Below are 20,794 nucleotides of genomic sequence, written 5' to 3'. Positions count from 1 at the left end.
GGGGCGGGGTTATAGGGAGAGTGGACCCAGTGCATCCTGGGAGCTGAAAGCTTTAACTGCGTGGTGCCCGGATTTAGTTCCCCAACCTATACCCCAAGGTCAACCCTGTGGACCCCCTATGGACCCTGAAGTAGAAATACAGTATATGGTACAATACATCGTATAGTATGTAACCAGCATAACCATCGCCACTAAACAGCACAACGGCATCATACACAGAAAGATAAATGAGAGCTGATGAATGATACAGATATAATCAGCAGAAACCCAGATTTACATTGCAGATTGATTGCTGAAAGGTGTAAGCAGCACAAATGAAGGGCTTAATAGCTAGAAGTCTATACATCAGGGCATCATTATAGGTGTGCGATGCACAGATAGAGTAGACACGTTGGTGTTCATTACATATGGAGTAAATGTGCTTTTGTTATTGCATTTTGTTTACTCACTAGTTAATCCCATTTTAATATATAGGTACAGAGAGATCTCCCCCTTATATTCTCCAATGGGGTCCTAAAGGCAGGTGGGGAGAGGGAGCCAGTCTCTCGGCAGAAGAGGTGGCCGGTGAGCGCAATTGCGGCTCCAGGAGCGCAGAATATCCCAGGAGCCTTCATCCTCGGACAAGTGTATGAGGAAGAGGATGGAGAAATGAATGGGAAAGAGGTAAGATAGATAATATGTGACAGGAGGGAAGATCCCCCACATGTGTCCAGTCAATCAGTGGTGGAGGACTCTTTTGGTGCTTTTTGGTGACCGGATATTTATTACCTGTTACAAGGGGCTCTGCATAACCAGTAAACGCCCTCAACAAGCTTAGGCCCATATTCAAATTGAGCCGAGCCGCGATACTTTTTCGCCTCCCGGACTTTTCGCCTACTTCGTCTGTTTTACAGGCGGAAATGTATCACGTGCGTGCCTGCGCATCTCCGTATTCAATTTGAAAGTAGGCGAAAACGGGACCCGGCGAAACTTAAACAAGCGGAAAGTGCTGTCAGATTTGGGGAAATCAGCCTGACACCCCCCAAAAGATGCTCTGACATGGGGGTTAGCTATGGTCCCCCCCGATTTGGCTTGCTGAAGGTATTTGGTGTTTTTAAACGGGCTCAATAGCTGCTAAATAGCGTTTTTGTATAAGTGGTGCAGAATAGTATTCAGGAGGTTTTTTTTGCTGAAAATAACTTATCCCAGCAAATTTGGGGTACTTGAAAATGGGGGGTCAGCATATTCTAAAGTTGCTAAAGTTAAGTTGAAAAAATCATGAAAAATCCACCTGCCGCAAGCCCCTGCAATCACAAAGCACCTGGGACATACTTGGGGACCCCCCAGAGGCAGGTTCACTAGTTTTTTTCTTTGTCCCCAAAATTTTTTTTTTTACCCCCAAAATCAAAATCATTTTTTGGGGTGTCCTTAAGTCTTTTTTCTTATTGTTTTGAGGCAGTTTACCTTTGGAGGACTGTCTGAAGGCTGCACGGGGGTTCCCGCAACGTTGTACCCCAAAACCCCAATTCTGCACTTTTTTCCGCCTGCTATTCATAAGCGAAACTTTTCCGCCTATTACATTGCATTGACTCTCCGCCCAGGCAGAAAGTCTTTCAAATTGAATACGGAGTAAAATCAAAACAGGCGAAAATTACGTCACCGCCGAAAAGTTTTCACCAAAAACACGCGAAAACGGCTTTTCGCTCCAAATTGAATTCGGGCCTAAGTCTGGGTGCAATCGCCCTATTGGTGCCCATTCAGCTGCAAGTGGAGCTGTAAATGAGATGCGTTGGCCTCTGAAACACTAATACGGTATGGAGAATGCACAGTACTAATTCTCTCCAGCAAACTGTCCCTACTTTGTTTAACACCTTTCCGGGAGAAGCCTGGAGAGGAGTTGCAGCTGGCCACAGAGGGGGTGGGCGCTTAGTGTCATTAAACTCCTTTGTGTCATTAAGCCACACCCCCATTGGGGCATAATCCTGCAAATCAATAATCTAAGAAAAGGAGGTGGGACCAAAATTATGTGATTCACTTTCCCACCTGCACCTCCCTCCCCTTCTTCCCATAAGTTTACTTTCCATAGCCAGGCAGGTTGGCAACGGCTCCTGTGTGTGACATTAGAGCCTATTACATTGATTTACTCTGTACCCACCTACAGGACAAGGAGTTCCGTGAAGAAGCGGAGACCCAAAGAAAGAGAGTGACATGGGACACAGAGAGACGCTGTTACCTGGATCAGTCCACCGTCATCAGGTGACCGCTATGCTGCAGACTCTGCTCGTATCACGTTACTAGTGAATAATTCATGTACGGACAATACAGGGGATAGAATGTGTCTTACTGTCGCATTTCAGACAGCTTGCTGTTACGATACAATGAAGGCAGATAGGAATAAACCTGCACACAGACGGTGAGTGTTGTACTAACAGTAGTTATGTGTGTCGCAGCTTACAGAAGCGGATCGCAGAATGCCGATACTGGCCGGTGGAGATAATGAGGGCGCCTCTTTCCACCACCAGCAAGTCTAAACCCAGCAAGGCCGAGAAAGTAAGTACCATGGGCAGGGGTGGATTAATATGATCTGAGGCCCTGGGTATAGTTACACACACACACACACACATATTATATATGTATAAACACAGGCACCTGTAGATCTATACTGTACATACATGTGAACTGTGCTTACATAAACAGATAACATATTTATTTAATTTATTCTAATAAAATAGCAGACCTGGCTCCTCCTGCTGCGGGACCCCTACTGATCTGACTCCCGGAAGTTATTCCAGTCACCCCTGTTATAATCCACTTCTGACTGTTGGGGTCATTTATTAAATCTTTTCTACTGGTAACTGTAAAAGTTCCCCAAAGCATCCAATGAAATGTTGGCAGTCATTTTTCCTGTAGATAAAGTGAAAGCAAATGACAATGAGGCAGATAGGACTACATCCCCAGGCTCCACATAAAAATAAGCCCACCATCGTGACAGTATGATGATGACCGGCCTCCCAGTTGGCCACATGTATATCATAAGTATTATAATTGTATTTCTATTTTCCTCACAAAATGATGCAGTTTTTCTACTTTTTATAGTTTTTAGGACGACATGGGGGCGGATAGTGAGGGTGCACATGCCCACATGGCACTGGCCTCACCCACACAGCACTGGTCACACCCACACAGCACTAGCCACACTCATACAGCAGTGGCCACACTCACACAGCACTGGCCACACCTCCTCCACTTCCCACAATAGGCCCTTGATCATTTTCAGCCCCAGTCCTATGTAGACCTTAATCCGGCCCTGGGGATAACTTGTAGATACACTACCGACTTTATTACATGTTGGCCTTTTGAGCCAAGGCTTTATCCATTAAGCTTTTAGTGTATCACATGGGCTTGCGTTTACACACGTCACCTTGATGCAGCTTATTTCCACCTAGATGGGACTCTTCAATGTTATACAGGACCAGACACTAATAAGAACAAAACAGGACGTCTACAGGCCCGCCCGGCTTTTATAAATTGAGCAGACATGGGCTTTAAACCTAAACACGGTACATAAGACCGCTACCTAAAGAATAGTCTATCTGTTAGGGAAAAGAAAATTCAGTCTGACACCTTAACAAATACCATTTATCCAGGGCAAAGCTACAAGGTACCGCGGTCATTAAGGGACTAAATCTTACTAATTAATTCACATTGCCTTCTTGGAGAGACGCCAACAGACTTGGTCCATATTATATCTCAGCAGTGTCCTGCGTCTTTTCTGTTCCAACCAACAGAGCGATGAGGATGTCCAGGTCTCCTTCCATGGGGTGGCGTATGTAAACCTGGTGCCTCTGCTGTACCCGGGTGTTAAGCGCATGCGCGGAGCCTACCGTGTCTTTCCCTATCAGGAGTCCGAGGTGCTGGAGAAGGTAAGCAGTGGCCACACTGGGGAACCGTGTAATAAATATGTGTCGTGTATGTTGCTGTTTGAGTTCCCATATTTCCTTTAGATTGTAAGCTCTTGTGAGTAACTCGCTCTGTATGTTTCTATATCGTTGTCAGTGTAGGTTGTCTCATGCTGCGTAAAAGAGGTCGCAAGGGCTAATTTATGCACGGCCATGTAACGGCGTTTAAACGCTAAGAAACGCCTGCGTTTTTCTGACCCCCCCCCCCCCTGTTACCACCCCCAAACGCTGACTACCTGTCATTCACTCTGCAATGGATTCCTCTGTGCGTCTGTAATCTTAATACTTTCGTTATCGTGAATGTCGCTCATCAATACCACCCAAAAATGGGAGTTCTTCCCATTACCCTGTCGTGTTAAACATTTACCTGACAATTGTTTACCCAGTGTCTCTTTTTCTCCTAGACAAAATGCCAGTCCAGCGTCTTGCGGGATCTCATGCGTCACGATAGCTTCATGAGTAAACTCATATCTGCCCCACAAGGCCTCAATTCTCCCCATGGGAAGCAGGCGCCCAGCCGTATGGCTAGAGAAGAGAAGGGCGCCAAGGAGAAGGACAATAGCAGACGGGTGAGTGCCGGAACAATGACAACAACGCCAGGGTAATCTTGTGGTGGGTCGGGAGGAATTCTCTTCACCCTGGACTATCCAAGATTGCCTGTAAACACTATGTGATTAAATGAACGACGGAACGATACCTCGTCCTTCATTAAACTGCACAGCCCCGCATAGGATATTATCTGATTGGCCATGCAGCACGGCAAACCAAAAGATCTTGTATGCCACCCGCGGGAGCGCGCAATTGTGGGTACAAAGTAGGGATGTGCAGGCTCAGATAGGTTCGAATTTGCACGCCGAGTTCGGATTTTTCCCTCCAAAAATCGGGTCTCAGAAAGAGGCAAAACATCATCTTTCATGGACAAACATCATCTTCCATGGACTTTTGTCCAGGAAAGATGATGTTTGTCCATGAAAGATGATGTTTTGCCTCTTTCTGAGACCCGATTTTTGGAGGGAAAATTCCGAACTCGGCGTGCAAATTCGAACCTATCCGAGCCTGCACATCCCTAGTACAAACTAAAATATGGTTTATGATATACAGTATTGTAAAGGATTTTAAAATACTTCAGTGTCAATTAAAATGTCTACATTGATACCCTTGAGGTAACAGGATAAAACTTGATTTTGCTTTATTAAACCTTTTTTTTGATACCTGTCACCTACAAACAGCGGAGGAGGCCATTTTGTGAGATGATCCAATATTCATGAGCATGAAGCTTAGCAGTGAAAGCGGCCATTTTAAATTCATTAACGACTAGTGACATCTCTGAGAAATAAAGCAATCAGTTCCTGTTGCCTTATTATTATTAGTATAATATTTTATACTAATGATTTACTAGTAAATTGATGAATGTATTTTGGTTCAGACCACAAAATAGCTGCTTCAAGACGCGCAGTTTACCTCTGTGATGTTGCTGGCGAATGATAAGGCTAAATTCTTGTGAATGTTGATTCAGCTCACAAAATGGCTGCCTGTACTGTGGGTAGATGAGGATTATGGGGTTTACAGGGTCGGAAATGCCTAAGAAAAAAAAGATGCCTTTGCTGATATAGATATATAGCAGAGCTGCAGGTGCGTCGTAAGAGTGGAGGGGGCCTGTGTGCATTCCCTGTCCGGGGCACCCTCCTCTCTCCCCGGCGGCCGGCAGCTGACTGACACGGCTGGCTGGCCACCGCAGCACCAGTAGACTCTGGGCACTAGGGTGTGCCCAGAGTCTAGTGCGCATGCGCAGATTGCCGGCGATTTCCTCACTGCGCATGCGCAGAACACCGGAAAAATAGCCGTTGTGGCCATTTTCTGGCATTTTGTGCAGCGCTGAGACAACCCGACGTGGGAAATGGAGAGGTAAGTCTTAGATAATATGGGTGCAGGGTGTGCGGTGTGAGGCTTCTGACAAATTCTACTCCTAATCTTCCCCCCAGACCACACTCTTCATATACTCTCTTTTTTGCTGACCACATTATTCTGTGTCTCTCTCACACTGACCATTCTTGGCATGTGGTTTGCTCACACCGTATAAAGGGCCTGATTCAGAGCCAGACACTCTGACAGAGTGCTCGCTCTGAATCAGCGCCGGGCTTTTGTTTTTTTTTGAACGGCCTCCTGGCCGCTCGCATAGCTGTGGGTGACCACCCACAGCTATTGCGAGCGGCCATGATGATGGTCGCGATGGTCAAGACCATCGCGACCATCGGGCTTGCGACGAGACCCTTGTGGTAGGGTCTCGTGTCCACAAGCCACGGAGAGATTTCGGCTCTAACAGAGCCGAAATCTCTCCACTGACATCACTTGTGATGTCAGTGGGGCCACCCCCAAACGGTAGGCGTTCACATGGGAACGCCTTCGTTTGGGCAGCCACTCTCCCGGCCCGACCCACCAAAGGGGGCGAGCTGTCACTCAACATCGACAGCTCGCCCCCTTTGTTGCGAGACCCGGAGCGACGGATTGCCTGTCGCTAGCCGGGTCTCGCGCATGCGCACGACGGAGCCGGTCCACCATTGACCCGGTTGCGAGCGCACAGCGCTTGCGACTGGGTCTAAATCAGGCCCAAAGTACTTCTATTACCGACTGTTTCTTATGAGCTCACTGCACCTGGGTCTCTTAATGGGAATCGGTATGTATTACCGCCGGACCTAAGCCCAGCAGATGAAACACCGACGCCGGAATGCCAGCAGATGAAGATCCTGACTGAGGTGAGTATTTACCCTAACCCTCCCCTCTCCCCCTCCTAACCCTGCCTTAGGGGCGTCTAACCCTAACCTCCCCCCCTAGTGCCTAACCCTAACCTCCCCCCAGGGGTGCCTAAACCTAACATCCCGCACCCTAACCCTAGCCCTCCTGGGGGTGCCTAACCCTAACTCCCCCTTCCCCTAGCCTACCCCTAACTCTCCCTGGGGTGCCTAACCCTAAGTCCCCCGGAGTCCCTAAACCTAAAACCCCGCGGCTATGAGCTCCAGACGTTCGGTATGCCGGGTGTCGGGATTACGGCGTGAGGCTAATGATAGGCGTCGGTATTTAGATGCCTATCATTAGTCCCATCCTGGGCTTTCCTGACTACATCCCCTCGTAATGTCCTGTTTGCCCTAATAGGTTCCCATTCTCTAAAATAAACATGAACAAATACTCTATGGTACATTTGCTGCTTGGAAAATGTAGAAATGTAATTATTAACCCGTCGTATATGGCCAGGTTTACACAAGTAGAGAACAGCTGTATGTGCACCTATTTTACACAAAGAGATAGCAGTAGTATATAGAAAACAGTAGTATATTTACCAGGCTGGCACCAGGATAAAACAATAGTATATATTGCAGGTTTGTGCCAGGAGAAAACAGCAGTATATGCACCAGATTTACCCAAGGCAAAAACTGTAGTAAATAAACTAGGTTTACCCACTGTGAGAACAGTAGTCTCCCATATCCAAAATGCTGGGGGCCAGAAGTATTTAGGATATCGGATTTTTCCGTATTTTGGAATATCTGCATACTATAATGAGATCATTTGGGAATGGGACCCAAGTCTAAACACAGAATACATACACTTTATACATAGAGCCTGGAGGTAATTTTATACTATATTTGTAATAATTGTGTACAGGAGAGAACAGTAGTATATGCACCAGGATTACACCAGGAGAGAACTGTAGTATATGCACCAGGATTACACCAGGAGAGAACAGTAGTATATGCACCAGGATTACACCAGGAGAGAACAGTAGTATATGCACCAGGATTACACCAGGAGAGAACTGTAGTATATGCACCAGGATTACACCAGGAGAGAACAGTAGTATATGCACCAGGATTACACCAGGAGAGAACTGTAGTATATGCACCAGGATTACACCAGGAGAGAACAGTAGTATATGCACCAGGATTACACCAGGAGAGAACTGTAGTATATGCACCAGGATTACACCAGGAGAGAACTGTAGTATATACACCAGGATTACACCAGGAGAGAACAGTAGTATATGCACCAGGATTACACCAGGAGAGAACAGTAGTATATGCACCAGGATTACACCAGGAGAGAACTGTAGTATATACACCAGGATTACACCAGGAGAGAACAGTAGTATATACACCAGGATTACACCAGGAGAGAACTGTAGTATATGCACCAGGATTACACCAGGAGAGAACAGTAGTATATGCACCAGGATTACACCAGGAGAGAACAGTAGTATATGCACCAGGATTACACCAGGAGAGAACAGTAGTATATGCACCAGGATTACACCAGGAGAGAACAGTAGTATATGCACCAGGATTATACAAGGAGAGATCTGTAGTATATGCACCAGGTTAACACGGAGAGAACAGTAGTATATGCACCAGGTTTACACAAGGAGAGAACTGTAGTGTATGCACCAGGTTAACACGGAGAGAACAGTAGTATATGCACCAGGTTTACACCAGGAGAGAACAGTAGTATATGCACCAGGATTACACCAGGAGAGAACTGTAGTATATGCACCAGATTTACCCAAGGCAAAAACTGTAGTAAATAAACTAGGTTTACCCACTGTGAGAACAGTAGTCTCCCATATCCAAAATGCTGGGGGCCAGAAGTATTTTGGATATTGGATTTTTCCGTATTTTGGAATATCTGCATACTATAATGAGATCATTTGGGAATGGGACCCAAGTCTAAACACAGAATACATACACCTTATACATAGAGCCTGGAGGTAATTTTATACTATATTTGTAATAATTGTGTACAGGAGAGAACAGTAGTATATGCACCAGGTTTACACCAGGAGAGAACTGTAGTATATACACCAGGTTTACACCAGGAGAGAACTGTAGTATATGCACCAGGTTTACACCAGGAGAGAACTGTAGTATATGCACCAGGTTTACAACAGGAGAGAACTGTAGTATATGCACCAGGTTTACACCAGGAGAGAACTGTAGTATATGCACCAGGTTTACACCAGGAGAGAACTGTAGTATATGCACCAGGTTTACACCAGGAGAGAACTGTAGTATATGCACCAGATTTACACCAGGAGACAACTGTAGTATATGCACCAGGTTTACACAAGGAGAGAACTGTAGTGTATGCACCAGGTTAACACGGAGAGAACAGTAGTATATGCACCAGGATTACACCAGGAGAGAACTGTAGTATATACACCAGGATTACACCAGGAGAGAACAGTAGTATATGCACCAGGATTACACCAGGAGAGAACAGTAGTATATGCACCAGGATTATACAAGGAGAGATCTGTAGTATATGCACCAGGTTAACACGGAGAGAACAGTAGTATATGCACCAGGTTTACACCAGGAGAGAACTGTAGTATATGCACCAGGTTTACACCAGGAGAGAACAGTAGTATATGCACCAGGATTACACCAGGAGAGAACAGTAGTATATGCACCAGGATTACACCAGGAGAGAACTGTAGTATATGCACCAGATTTACCCAAGGCAAAAACTGTAGTAAATAAACTAGGTTTACCCACTGTGAGAACAGTAGTCTCCCATATCCAAAATGCTGGGGGCCAGAAGTATTTTGGATATTGGATTTTTCCGTATTTTGGAATATCTGCATACTATAATGAGATCATTTGGGAATGGGACCCAAGTCTAAACACAGAATACATACACCTTATACATAGAGCCTGGAGGTAATTTTATACTATATTTGTAATAATTGTGTACAGGAGAGAACAGTAGTATATGCACCAGGTTTACACCAGGAGAGAACTGTAGTATATACACCAGGTTTACACCAGGAGAGAACTGTAGTATATGCACCAGGTTTACACCAGGAGAGAACTGTAGTATATGCACCAGGTTTACAACAGGAGAGAACTGTAGTATATGCACCAGGTTTACACCAGGAGAGAACTGTAGTATATGCACCAGGTTTACACCAGGAGAGAACTGTAGTATATGCACCAGGTTTACACCAGGAGAGAACTGTAGTATATGCACCAGATTTACACCAGGAGACAACTGTAGTATATGCACCAGGTTTACACAAGGAGAGAACTGTAGTGTATGCACCAGGTTAACACGGAGAGAACAGTAGTATATGCACCAGGATTACACCAGGAGAGAACTGTAGTATATACACCAGGATTACACCAGGAGAGAACAGTAGTATATGCACCAGGATTACACCAGGAGAGAACAGTAGTATATGCACCAGGATTATACAAGGAGAGATCTGTAGTATATGCACCAGGTTAACACGGAGAGAACAGTAGTATATGCACCAGGTTTACACCAGGAGAGAACTGTAGTATATGCACCAGGTTTACACCAGGAGAGAACAGTAGTATATGCACCAGGATTACACCAGGAGAGAACAGTAGTATATGCACCAGGATTACACCAGGAGAGAACTGTAGTATATGCACCAGATTTACCCAAGGCAAAAACTGTAGTAAATAAACTAGGTTTACCCACTGTGAGAACAGTAGTCTCCCATATCCAAAATGCTGGGGGCCAGAAGTATTTTGGATATTGGATTTTTCCGTATTTTGGAATATCTGCATACTATAATGAGATCATTTGGGAATGGGACCCAAGTCTAAACACAGAATACATACACCTTATACATAGAGCCTGGAGGTAATTTTATACTATATTTGTAATAATTGTGTACAGGAGAGAACAGTAGTATATGCACCAGGTTTACACCAGGAGAGAACTGTAGTATATACACCAGGTTTACACCAGGAGAGAACTGTAGTATATGCACCAGGTTTACACCAGCAGAGAACTGTAGTATATGCACCAGGTTTACACCAGGAGAGAACTGTAGTATATGCACCAGGTTTACACCAGGAGAGAACTGTAGTATATGCACCAGGTTTGCACCAGGAGAGAACTGTAGTATATGCACCAGGTTTGCACAAGGAGAGAACAGTAGTATATGCACCAGGATTACACCAGGAGAGAACTGTAGTATATGCACCAGGATTACACCAGGAGAGAACAGTAGTATATGTGCCTGGGTTACACCAGGAGAGAACAGTAGTGTATGCACCAGGTTTGCACAAGGAGAGAACAGTAGTATATGCACCAGGATTACACAAGGAGAGAACAGTAGTATATGCACCAGGATTACACCAGGAGAGAACAGTAGTGTATGCACCAGGATTACACCAGGAGAGAACAGTAGTATATGCACCAGGATTACACCAGGAGAGAACAGTAGTATATGCACCAGGATTACACCAGGAGAGAACAGTAGTATATGCACCAGGATTATACAAGGAGAGAACTGTAGTATATGCACCAGGTTAACACGGAGAGAACAGTAGTATATGCACCAGGTTTACACCAGGAGAGAACAGTAGTATATGCACCAGGTTAACACGGAGAGAACAGTAGTATATGCACCAGGATTATACAAGGAGAGATCTGTAGTATATGCACCAGGTTAACACGGAGAGAACAGTAGTATATGCACCAGGTTTACACAAGGAGAGAACTGTAGTGTATGCACCAGGTTAACACGGAGAGAACAGTAGTATATGCACCAGGTTTACACCAGGAGAGAACAGTAGTATATGCACCAGGATTACACCAGGAGAGAACTGTAGTATATGCACCAGATTTACCCAAGGCAAAAACTGTAGTAAATAAACTAGGTTTACCCACTGTGAGAACAGTAGTCTCCCATATCCAAAATGCTGGGGGCCAGAAGTATTTTGGATATTGGATTTTTCCGTATTTTGGAATATCTGCATACTATAATGAGATCATTTGGGAATGGGACCCAAGTCTAAACACAGAATGCTTTTATGTTTCATATACACCTTATACATAGAGCCTGGAGGTAATTTTATACTATATTTGTAATAATTGTGTACAGGAGAGAACAGTAGTATATGCACCAGGTTTACACCAGGAGAGAACTGTAGTATATACACCAGGTTTACACCAGGAGAGAACTGTAGTATATGCACCAGGTTTACACCAGGAGAGAACTGTAGTATATGCACCAGGTTTACACCAGGAGAGAACTGTAGTATATGCACCAGGTTTACACCAGGAGAGAACTGTAGTATATGCACCAGGTTTACACCAGGAGAGAACTGTAGTATATGCACCAGGTTTACACCAGGAGAGAACTGTAGTATATGCACCAGGTTTACACCAGGAGAGAACTGTAGTATATGCACCAGGTTTGCACCAGGAGAGAACTGTAGTATATGCACCAGGTTTGCACAAGGAGAGAACAGTAGTATATGCACCAGGATTACACCAGGAGAGAACTGTAGTATATGCACCAGGATTACACCAGGAGAGAACAGTAGTATATGTGCCTGGGTTACACCAGGAGAGAACAGTAGTGTATGCACCAGGTTTGCACAAGGAGAGAACAGTAGTATATGCACCAGGATTACACCAGGAGAGATCAGTAGTATATGCACCAGGATTACACCAGGAGAGAACAGTAGTGTATGCACCAGGATTACACCAGGAGAGAACAGTAGTATATGCACCAGGATTACACCAGGAGAGAACAGTAGTATATGCACCAGGATTACACCAGGAGAGAACAGTAGTATATGCACCAGGATTATACAAGGAGAGAACTGTAGTATATGCACCAGGTTAACACGGAGAGAACAGTAGTATATGCACCAGGTTTACACCAGGAGAGAACAGTAGTATATGCACCAGGTTTACACAAGGAGAGAACTGTAGTGTATGCACCAGGTTAACACGGAGAGAACAGTAGTATATGCACCAGGTTTACACCAGGAGAGAACAGTAGTATATGCACCAGGTTTACACCAGGAGAGAACTGTAGTATATACACCAGGTTTACACCAGGAGAGAACTGTAGTATATGCACCAGGTTTACACCAGGAGAGAACTGTAGCATATGCACCAGGTTTACACCAGGAGAGAACTGTAGTATATGCACCAGGTTTACACCAGGAGAGAACTGTAGTACATGCACCAGGTTTGCACCAGGAGAGAACTGTAGTATATGCACCAGGTTTACACCAGGAGAGAACTGTAGTATATGCACCAGGTTTGCACAAGGAGAGAACAGTAGTATATGCACCAGGATTACACCAGGAGAGAACTGTAGTATATGCACCAGGATTACACCAGGAGAGATCAGTAGTATATGTGCCTGGGTTACACCAGGAGAGAACAGTAGTGTATGCACCAGGTTTGCACAAGGAGAGAACAGTAGTATATGCACCAGGATTACACCAGGAGAGAACAGTAGTGTATGCACCAGGATTACACCAGGAGAGAACAGTAGTATATGCACCAGGATTATACAAGGAGAGAACTGTAGTATATGCACCAGGTTAACACGGAGAGAACAGCAGTATATGCACCAGGTTTACACCAGGAGAGAACAGTAGTATATGCACCAGGTTTACACAAGGAGAGAACTGTAGTGTATGCACCAGGTTAACACGGAGAGAACAGTAGTATATGCACCAGGTTTACACCAGGAGAGAACTGTAGTATATGCACCAGGATTACACAAGGAGAGAACTGTAGAGTATGCACCAGGATTACACAAGGAGAGAACTATAGTATATGCACCAGGTTAACACGGAGAGAACAGTAGTATATGCACCAGGTTTACACAAGGAGAGAACTGTAGTATATGCACCAGGATTACACAAGGAGAGAACTGTAGTATATGCACCAGGATTACACAAGGAGAGAACTATAGTATATGCACCAGGTTAACACGGAGAGAACAGTAGTATATGCACCAGGTTTACACAAGGAGAGAACTGTAGTATATGCACCAGGATTACACAAGGAGAGAACTGTAGTATATGCACCAGGATTACACAAGGAGAGAACTATAGTATATGCACCAGGTTAACACGGAGAGAACAGTAGTATATGCACCAGGTTTACACAAGGAGAGAACTGTAGTATATGCACCAGGATTACACAAGGAGAGAACTGTAGTATATGCACCAGGTTTACACGGAGAGAACAGTAGTATATGCACCAGGTTTACACCAGGAGAGAACAGTAGTATATGCACCAGGTTTACTCAAGGAGAGAACTGTAGTGTATGCACCAGAATTACACCAGGAGAGAACTGTAATATATGCACCTGGATTACACAAGGAGAGAACTGTAGTATATGCACCAGGTTAACACAAGGAGAGAACAGTAGTTTGTGCACCAGGTTTATACAAGGAGAGAACAGTAGTATATGTGCCTGGGTTACACCAAGAGAGAACAGTAGTATATGTGCCTGGGTTACACCAGGAGAGAGCAGTAGTATATGTGCCTGGGTTACACCAGGAGAGAACAGTAGTATATGTGCCTGGGTTACACCAGGAGAGAACAGTAGTATATGTGCCTGGGTTATACCAGGAGAGAACAGTAGTATATGTGCCCGGGTTACACCAGGAGAGAGCAGTAGTATATGCGCATGGGTTACACCAGGAGAGAACAGTAGTATATATGCCTGGGTTACACCAGGAGAGAACAGTAGTATATGTGCCTGGGCTACACCAGGAGAGAACAGTAGTATATGTGCCTGGGTTACACCAGGAGAGAACAGTAGTATATGTGCCTGGGTTACACCAGGAGAGAACAGTAGTATATGTGCCTGGGTTACACCAGGAGAGAACAGTAGTATATGTGCCTGGGTTACACCAGGAGAGAACAGTAGTATATGTGCCTGGGTTAAACCAGTAGAGAACAGTAGTATATGCACCAGGTTTACACCAGGAGAGAACAGTAGTATATGCACCAGGTTTACTCAAGGAGAGAACTGTAGTGTATGCACCAGAATTACACCAGGAGAGAACTGTAGTATATGCACCTGGATTACACAAGTAGAGAACTGTAGTATATGCACCAGGTTAACACAAGGAGAGAACAGTAGTATGTGCACCAGGTTTATACAAGGAGAGAACAGTAGTATATGTGCCTGGGTTACACCAGGAGAGAACAGTAGTATATGTGCCTGGGTTACACCAAGAGAGAACAGTAGTATATGCGCCTGGGTTACACCAGGAGAGAACAGTAGTATATGTGCCTGGGTTATACCAGGAGAGAACAGTAGTATATGTGCCCGGGTTACACCAGGAGAGAGCAGTAGTATATGCGCATGGGTTACACCAGGAGAGAACAGTAGTATATATGCCTGGGTTACACCAGGAGAGAACAGTAGTATATGTGCCTGGGCTACACCAGGAGAGAACAGTAGTATATGTGCCTGGGTTACACCAGGAGAGAACAGTAGTATATGTGCCTGGGTTACACCAGGAGAGAACAGTAGTATATGTGCCTGGGTTACACCAGGAGAGAACAGTAGTATATGTGCCTGGGTTACACCAGGAGAGAACAGTAGTATATGTGCCTGGGTTAAACCAGTAGAGAACAGTAGTATATGCACCAGGTTTACACCAGGAGAGAACAGTAGTATATGCACCAGGATTACACCAGGAGAGAACAGTAGTGTATGCACCAGGATTACACAAGGAGAGAACTGTAGTATATGCACCAGGATTACACAAGGAGAGAACAGTAGTATATGCACCAGGTTTATACCAGGAGAGAACAGTAGTATATGCACCAGGTTTACACAAGGAGAGAACTGTAGTGCATGCACCAGGATTACACCATGAGAGAACTGTAGTATATGCACCAGGATTACACAAGGAGAGAACTGTAGTATATGCACCAGGTTAACACAAGGAGAGAACAGTAGTATGTGCACCAGGTTTATACAAGGAGAGAACAGTAGTATATGTGCCTGGGTTACACCAATAGAGAACAGTAGTATATGTGCCTGGGTTACACCAAGAGAGAACAGTAGTATATGTGCCTGGGTTACACCAGGGGAGAACAGTAGTATATGTGCCTGGGTTACACCCGGAGAGAACAGTAGTATATGCGCCTGGGTTATACCAGGAGAGAACAGTAGTATATGTGCCTGGGTTACACCAGGAGAGAACAGTAGTATATGTGCCTGGGTTACACCAGGAGAGAACAGTAGTATATGTGCCTGGGTTATACCAGGAGAGAACAGTAGTATATGTGCCTGGGTTACACCAGGAGAGAGCAGTAGTATATGCGCCTGGGTTACACCAGGAGAGAACAGTAGTATATGTGCCTGGGTTACACAAGGAGAGAACAGTAGTATATGCACCAGTTTTATACAAGGAGAGAACAGTAGTATATGTGCCTGGGGTACACCAGGAGAGAACTGTAGTATATGCACCAGGATTACACCAGGGGCCTGATTCAGACCCGCTCGCAAGCGCATAGCGCTCGCAAGCGGGTCGATGGCCGGGCAGTGCGCACCCGCCCTGCAGCGAGCGAGAAATCTCTCGCTCCGGGGCTCGCAAAAAAATGGGGCAGCTGTCGATGTTGATCAACAGCTCGCCCCGTTTTGTAGGCGGGAATGGAGGGCGGCTGACCAAACTGAGGCGTTCCTGAAGGAACGCCTGCCTTTTGTGGGCGGCCCTACTGACATCACCAGTGATGTCAGTAGTGAACTTCCTGCTCCATTAGAGCAGGAAGTTCACTGGGCTTGCGGCAGATGAGACTCTACCACAAGGGTCTCGTCGCAAGCCCGATGGTCGCGATAATCGCTACCATCGCCAGGCTGCTCGCACAAGCTGTGCGAGCGGCCTGGAGCCCGGACCCCAAAAAAAGAAAAGAAAAACGCCCATCAGACCTGCGAGCTGCCTTCGTCAGCGAGCGGGTCTGAATCAGGGCCCAGGAGAGAACTGTAGTATATACACCAGGTTTACACCAGGAGAGGACAGTAGTATATGCACCAGGTTTACACCAGGAGAGAACAGTAGTATATGCACCAGGTTTACACCAGGAGAGGACAGTAGTATATGCACCAGGTTTACACCAGGAGAGAACAGTAGTATATGCACCAGGTTTACACCAGGAGAGGACTGTAGTATATGCACCAGGGTTTATGTCAGGAGAGGACAGTTGTGTGCTGCGCTCCCAAATCGCAAATCCACTGCGTCAGAGGCCATGTTTAGTTGGATTAGAGGAGAGTAGCTAGAGTACCCTAGAACAACGCAAATGCCGGTGGTGCGACCGATGTTGCGTCAATGTTGGGTTGTTTACAGTGCAAAGACCACGCAGCCTGAAAGTGGCCATCTCACCTCTTGTACGCTCCATGGCACCGTTCCGCACAGAGGGAAGGCTGAGATTAGCATTTGCATATTACCGCAACCAGTATTGAGAGAGCGGCTGCGAGCGTCGGCTGCATTAGCCACCATCTCTGAATCAGGTCCCAAATGCTAACGTGCCGTAGAAAGCAATCTCCTACTGCGCACATGGACAAAGACTGTAAGTGCGGACGGAGTGACCCATTATCACATCTCTGCTGCCATGAAATGGGCGACAGGCGCCAGCGTCTGACTGATCTTCTGCACCCAGCATGACGCGGATGTAAGAGCCAATACTATGATTTTGACGGAAAAACATACGAGCGGGACAGATACTCACATAGCATAAGGTAGCAAACGGCGGGCACGGAAGGGCAGAATAGCTGCCACAGATACGTCCAAATCAGAATCAGGCCCAATGATTCTTATAGAGCACATATGGGAACACAGCCCGGGATGTAGACATACACCATATACATAGTGCAGTGGGTTTAACCCTTTATGTTTCTACCAGCAGATGTCCGCAGTGCAGAAGACAGGAGAAGTAGCAGACGTTGACCCAATAGCAGCTGTTACCCCATCTGTCAACATCGAGGGGCAGGTAATACATTCCTAGGGGGCATACAACTCTCATCAATGCGCTGCCGCCTCCATCTCTGGCTGCGCCCATCCGCGGGAATTACTGTAGCACTACATCACTATTTTCCCTATGCGAATATTCATATACAATGCACAAGTGATACGTATATATATATATATATATATATATATATATACAGTATGTATAAGTTTCTGTAAATAAAATCTATATAACATGTGATTGCTTATAATCGCTTCACTCTGATGGATTTTAACGATTATCATCCCTCCAACCGCATACTGTACATGTGTAATGTATATTATAACATGATTTTATGGTGGAATAATTCTCAGTCACTTGTAATTCACATGACAGGATACACCATTCCTTATCTATACACCCTACCTTCCTCCACTCTGAGTGTTACTCTCACCCTCTATTCCTTATCTGTACACCCTACATTCCTCCGCTCTGAGTGTTACTCACGCCCTCTATTCCTTATCTATACACCCTACCTTCCTCCACTCTGAGTGTTACTCTCACCCTCTATTCCTTATCTATACACCCTACATTCCTCCGCTCTGAGTGTTACTCACGCCCTCTATTCCTTATCTATACACCCTACCTTCCTCCGCTCTGAGTGTTACGCCCTCTATTCCTTATCTATACACACTGCCTTCCTCCGCTCTGAGTGTTACTCATGCCCTCTATTCCTTATCTATACACCCTACCTTCCTCCGCTCTGAGTGTTACGCCCTCTATTCCTTATCTATACACACTGCCTTCCTCCGCTCTGAGTGTTACTCATGCCCTCTATTCCTTATCTATACACCCTACCTTCCTCCGCTCTGAGTGTTACTCACGCCCTCTATTCCTTATCTATACACCCTACCTTCCTCCGCTCTAAGTGTTACTCTCGCCCTCTATTCCTTATCTATACACCCTACCTTCCTCCGCTCTGAGTGTTACTCACGCCCTCTATTCCTTATCTATACACCCTACCTTCCTCCGCTCTGAGTGTTACTCACGCCCTCTATTCCTTATCTATACACCCTACCTTCCTCCGCTCTGAGTGTTACTCATGCCCTCTATTCATTATCTATACACCCTACCTTCCTCCACTCTGAGTGTTACTCATGCCCTCTATTCATTATCTATACACCCTACCTTCCTCCACTCTGAGTGTTACTCTCACCCTATATTCCTTATCTATACACCCTACCTTCCTCCGCTCTGAGTGTTACTCACGCCCTCTATTCCTTATCTATACACCCTACCTTCCTCCGCTCTGAGTGTTACTCACTCCCTCTATTCCTTATCTATACACCCTACCTTCCTCCGCTCTGAGTGTTACTCACGCCCTCTATTCCTTATCTATACACCCTACCTTCCTCTGCTCTGAGTGTTACTCACGCCCTCTATTCATTATCTATACACCCTACCTTCCTCCGCTCTAAGTGTTACTCACGCCCTCTATTCCTTATCTATACACCCTACTTTCCTCCGCACTGAGTCTTACTCACGCGCTCTATTCCTTATCTATACACCCTACCTTCCTCCGCTCTGAGTGTTACTCACGCCCTCTATTCCTTATCTATACACCCTACCTTCCTCCGCTCTGAGTGTTACTCACACCCTCTATTCCTTATCTATACACCCTACCTTCCCCCGCTCTGAGTGTTACTCACACCCTCTTTTCCTTCTCTATACACCCTACCTTCCTCCGCTCTAAGTGTTACTCTCGCCCTCTATTCCTTATCTATACACCCTACCTTCCTCCGCTCTGAGTGTTACTCTCGCCCTCTATTCCTTATCTATACACCCTGCCTTCCTCCGCTCTGAGTTTTACTCACGCCCTCTATTCCTTATCTATACACCCTACCTTCCTCCGCTCTGAGTGTTACGCCCTCTATTCCTTATCTATACACACTGCCTTCCTCCGCTCTGAGTGTTACTCACGCCCTCTATTCCTTATCGATACACCCTGCCTTCCTCAGCTCTGAGTGTTACTCACGCCCTCTATTCCTTATCTATACACCCTACCTTCCTCCGCTCTAAGTGTTACTCTCGCCCTCTATTCCTTCTCTATACACCCTGCCTTCCTCCGCTCTGTTACTCACGCCCTCTATTCCTTATCTATACACCCTACCTTCCTCCGCTCTGAGTGTTACTCACACCCTCTATTCCTTATCTATACACCCTACCTTCCTCCGCTCTGAGTGTTACGCCCTCTATTCCTTATCTATACACCCTACCTTCCTCCGCTCTGAGTGTTACTCACGCCCTCTATTCCTTATCTGTACACCCTACCTTCCTCCGCACTGAGTATTACTCACACCCTCTATTCCTTATCTATACACCCTACCTTCCTCTGCTCTGAGTGTTACTCACACCCTCTATTCCTTATCTATACACCCTACCTTCCTCCGCACTGAGTGTTACTCACGCCCTCTATTCCTTATCTATGCACCCTACCTTCCTCCGCTCTGAGTGTTACTCACGCCCTCTATTCCTTATCTATACACCCTACCTTCCTCCGCTCTGGGTGTTACTCTTGCCCTCTATTCCTTATCTATACAGCCTGCCTTCCTCCGCACTGAGTGTTACTCACGCCCTCTATTCCTTATCTATACACCCTACCTTCCTCCGCTCTAAGTGTTACTCACGTCCTCTATTCCTTATATATACACCCTACCTTCCTCCGCTCTGAGTGTTACTCACACCCTCTATTCCTTCTCTATACACCCTACCTTCCTCCGCTCTAAGTGTTACTCTCGCCCTCTATTCCTTATCTATACACCCTGCCTTCCTCCGCTCTGAGTGTTACTCACGCCCTCTATTCCTTCTCTATACACCCTACCTTCCTCCGCTCTAAGTGTTACTCTCGCCCTTTATTCCTTATCTATACACCCTGCCTTCCTCCGCTCTGAGTGTTCTTCACGCCCTCTATTCCTTATCTATACACCCTACCTTCCTCCGCTCTGAGTGTTACGCCCTCTATTCCTTATCTATACACCCTGCCTTCCTCTGCTCTGAGTGTTACTCACGCCCTCTATTCCTTATCTATACACCCTGCCTTCCTCCGCTCTGAG

General features: G+C 45.8%; 1 protein-coding gene across 3 annotated transcripts in view; it reads left to right on the top strand.

Annotated features, from left to right (window-relative positions):
* CFAP70 (cilia and flagella associated protein 70) overlaps positions 1-20,794 on the top strand; it is a 78,767-nt gene that overhangs the window by 29,221 nt on the left and 28,752 nt on the right. For 2 of the 3 annotated variants that reach the window (XM_088464913.1, XM_088464914.1), the window contains exons 8-13: positions 475-663; positions 2,141-2,235; positions 2,430-2,529; positions 3,768-3,902; positions 4,343-4,507; positions 17,637-17,723. In XM_088464913.1, coding sequence (XP_088321039.1) covers positions 475-663; positions 2,141-2,235; positions 2,430-2,529; positions 3,768-3,902; positions 4,343-4,507; positions 17,637-17,723 — 771 coding nt within the window. The remainder of the gene's footprint in view (positions 1-474; positions 664-2,140; positions 2,236-2,429; positions 2,530-3,767; positions 3,903-4,342; positions 4,508-17,636; positions 17,724-20,794) is intronic. The other variant, XM_088464915.1, reaches the window with a different exon arrangement.

The sequence above is a fragment of the Taudactylus pleione genome, unplaced genomic scaffold (genome assembly GCF_031769625.1).
Source record: "Taudactylus pleione unplaced genomic scaffold, aTauple2 ptg000061l, whole genome shotgun sequence".
In the NCBI taxonomy this organism is placed as follows: Eukaryota; Metazoa; Chordata; class Amphibia; order Anura; family Myobatrachidae; genus Taudactylus; species Taudactylus pleione.
This window is presented reverse-complemented; position numbering and strand designations above follow the sequence as displayed.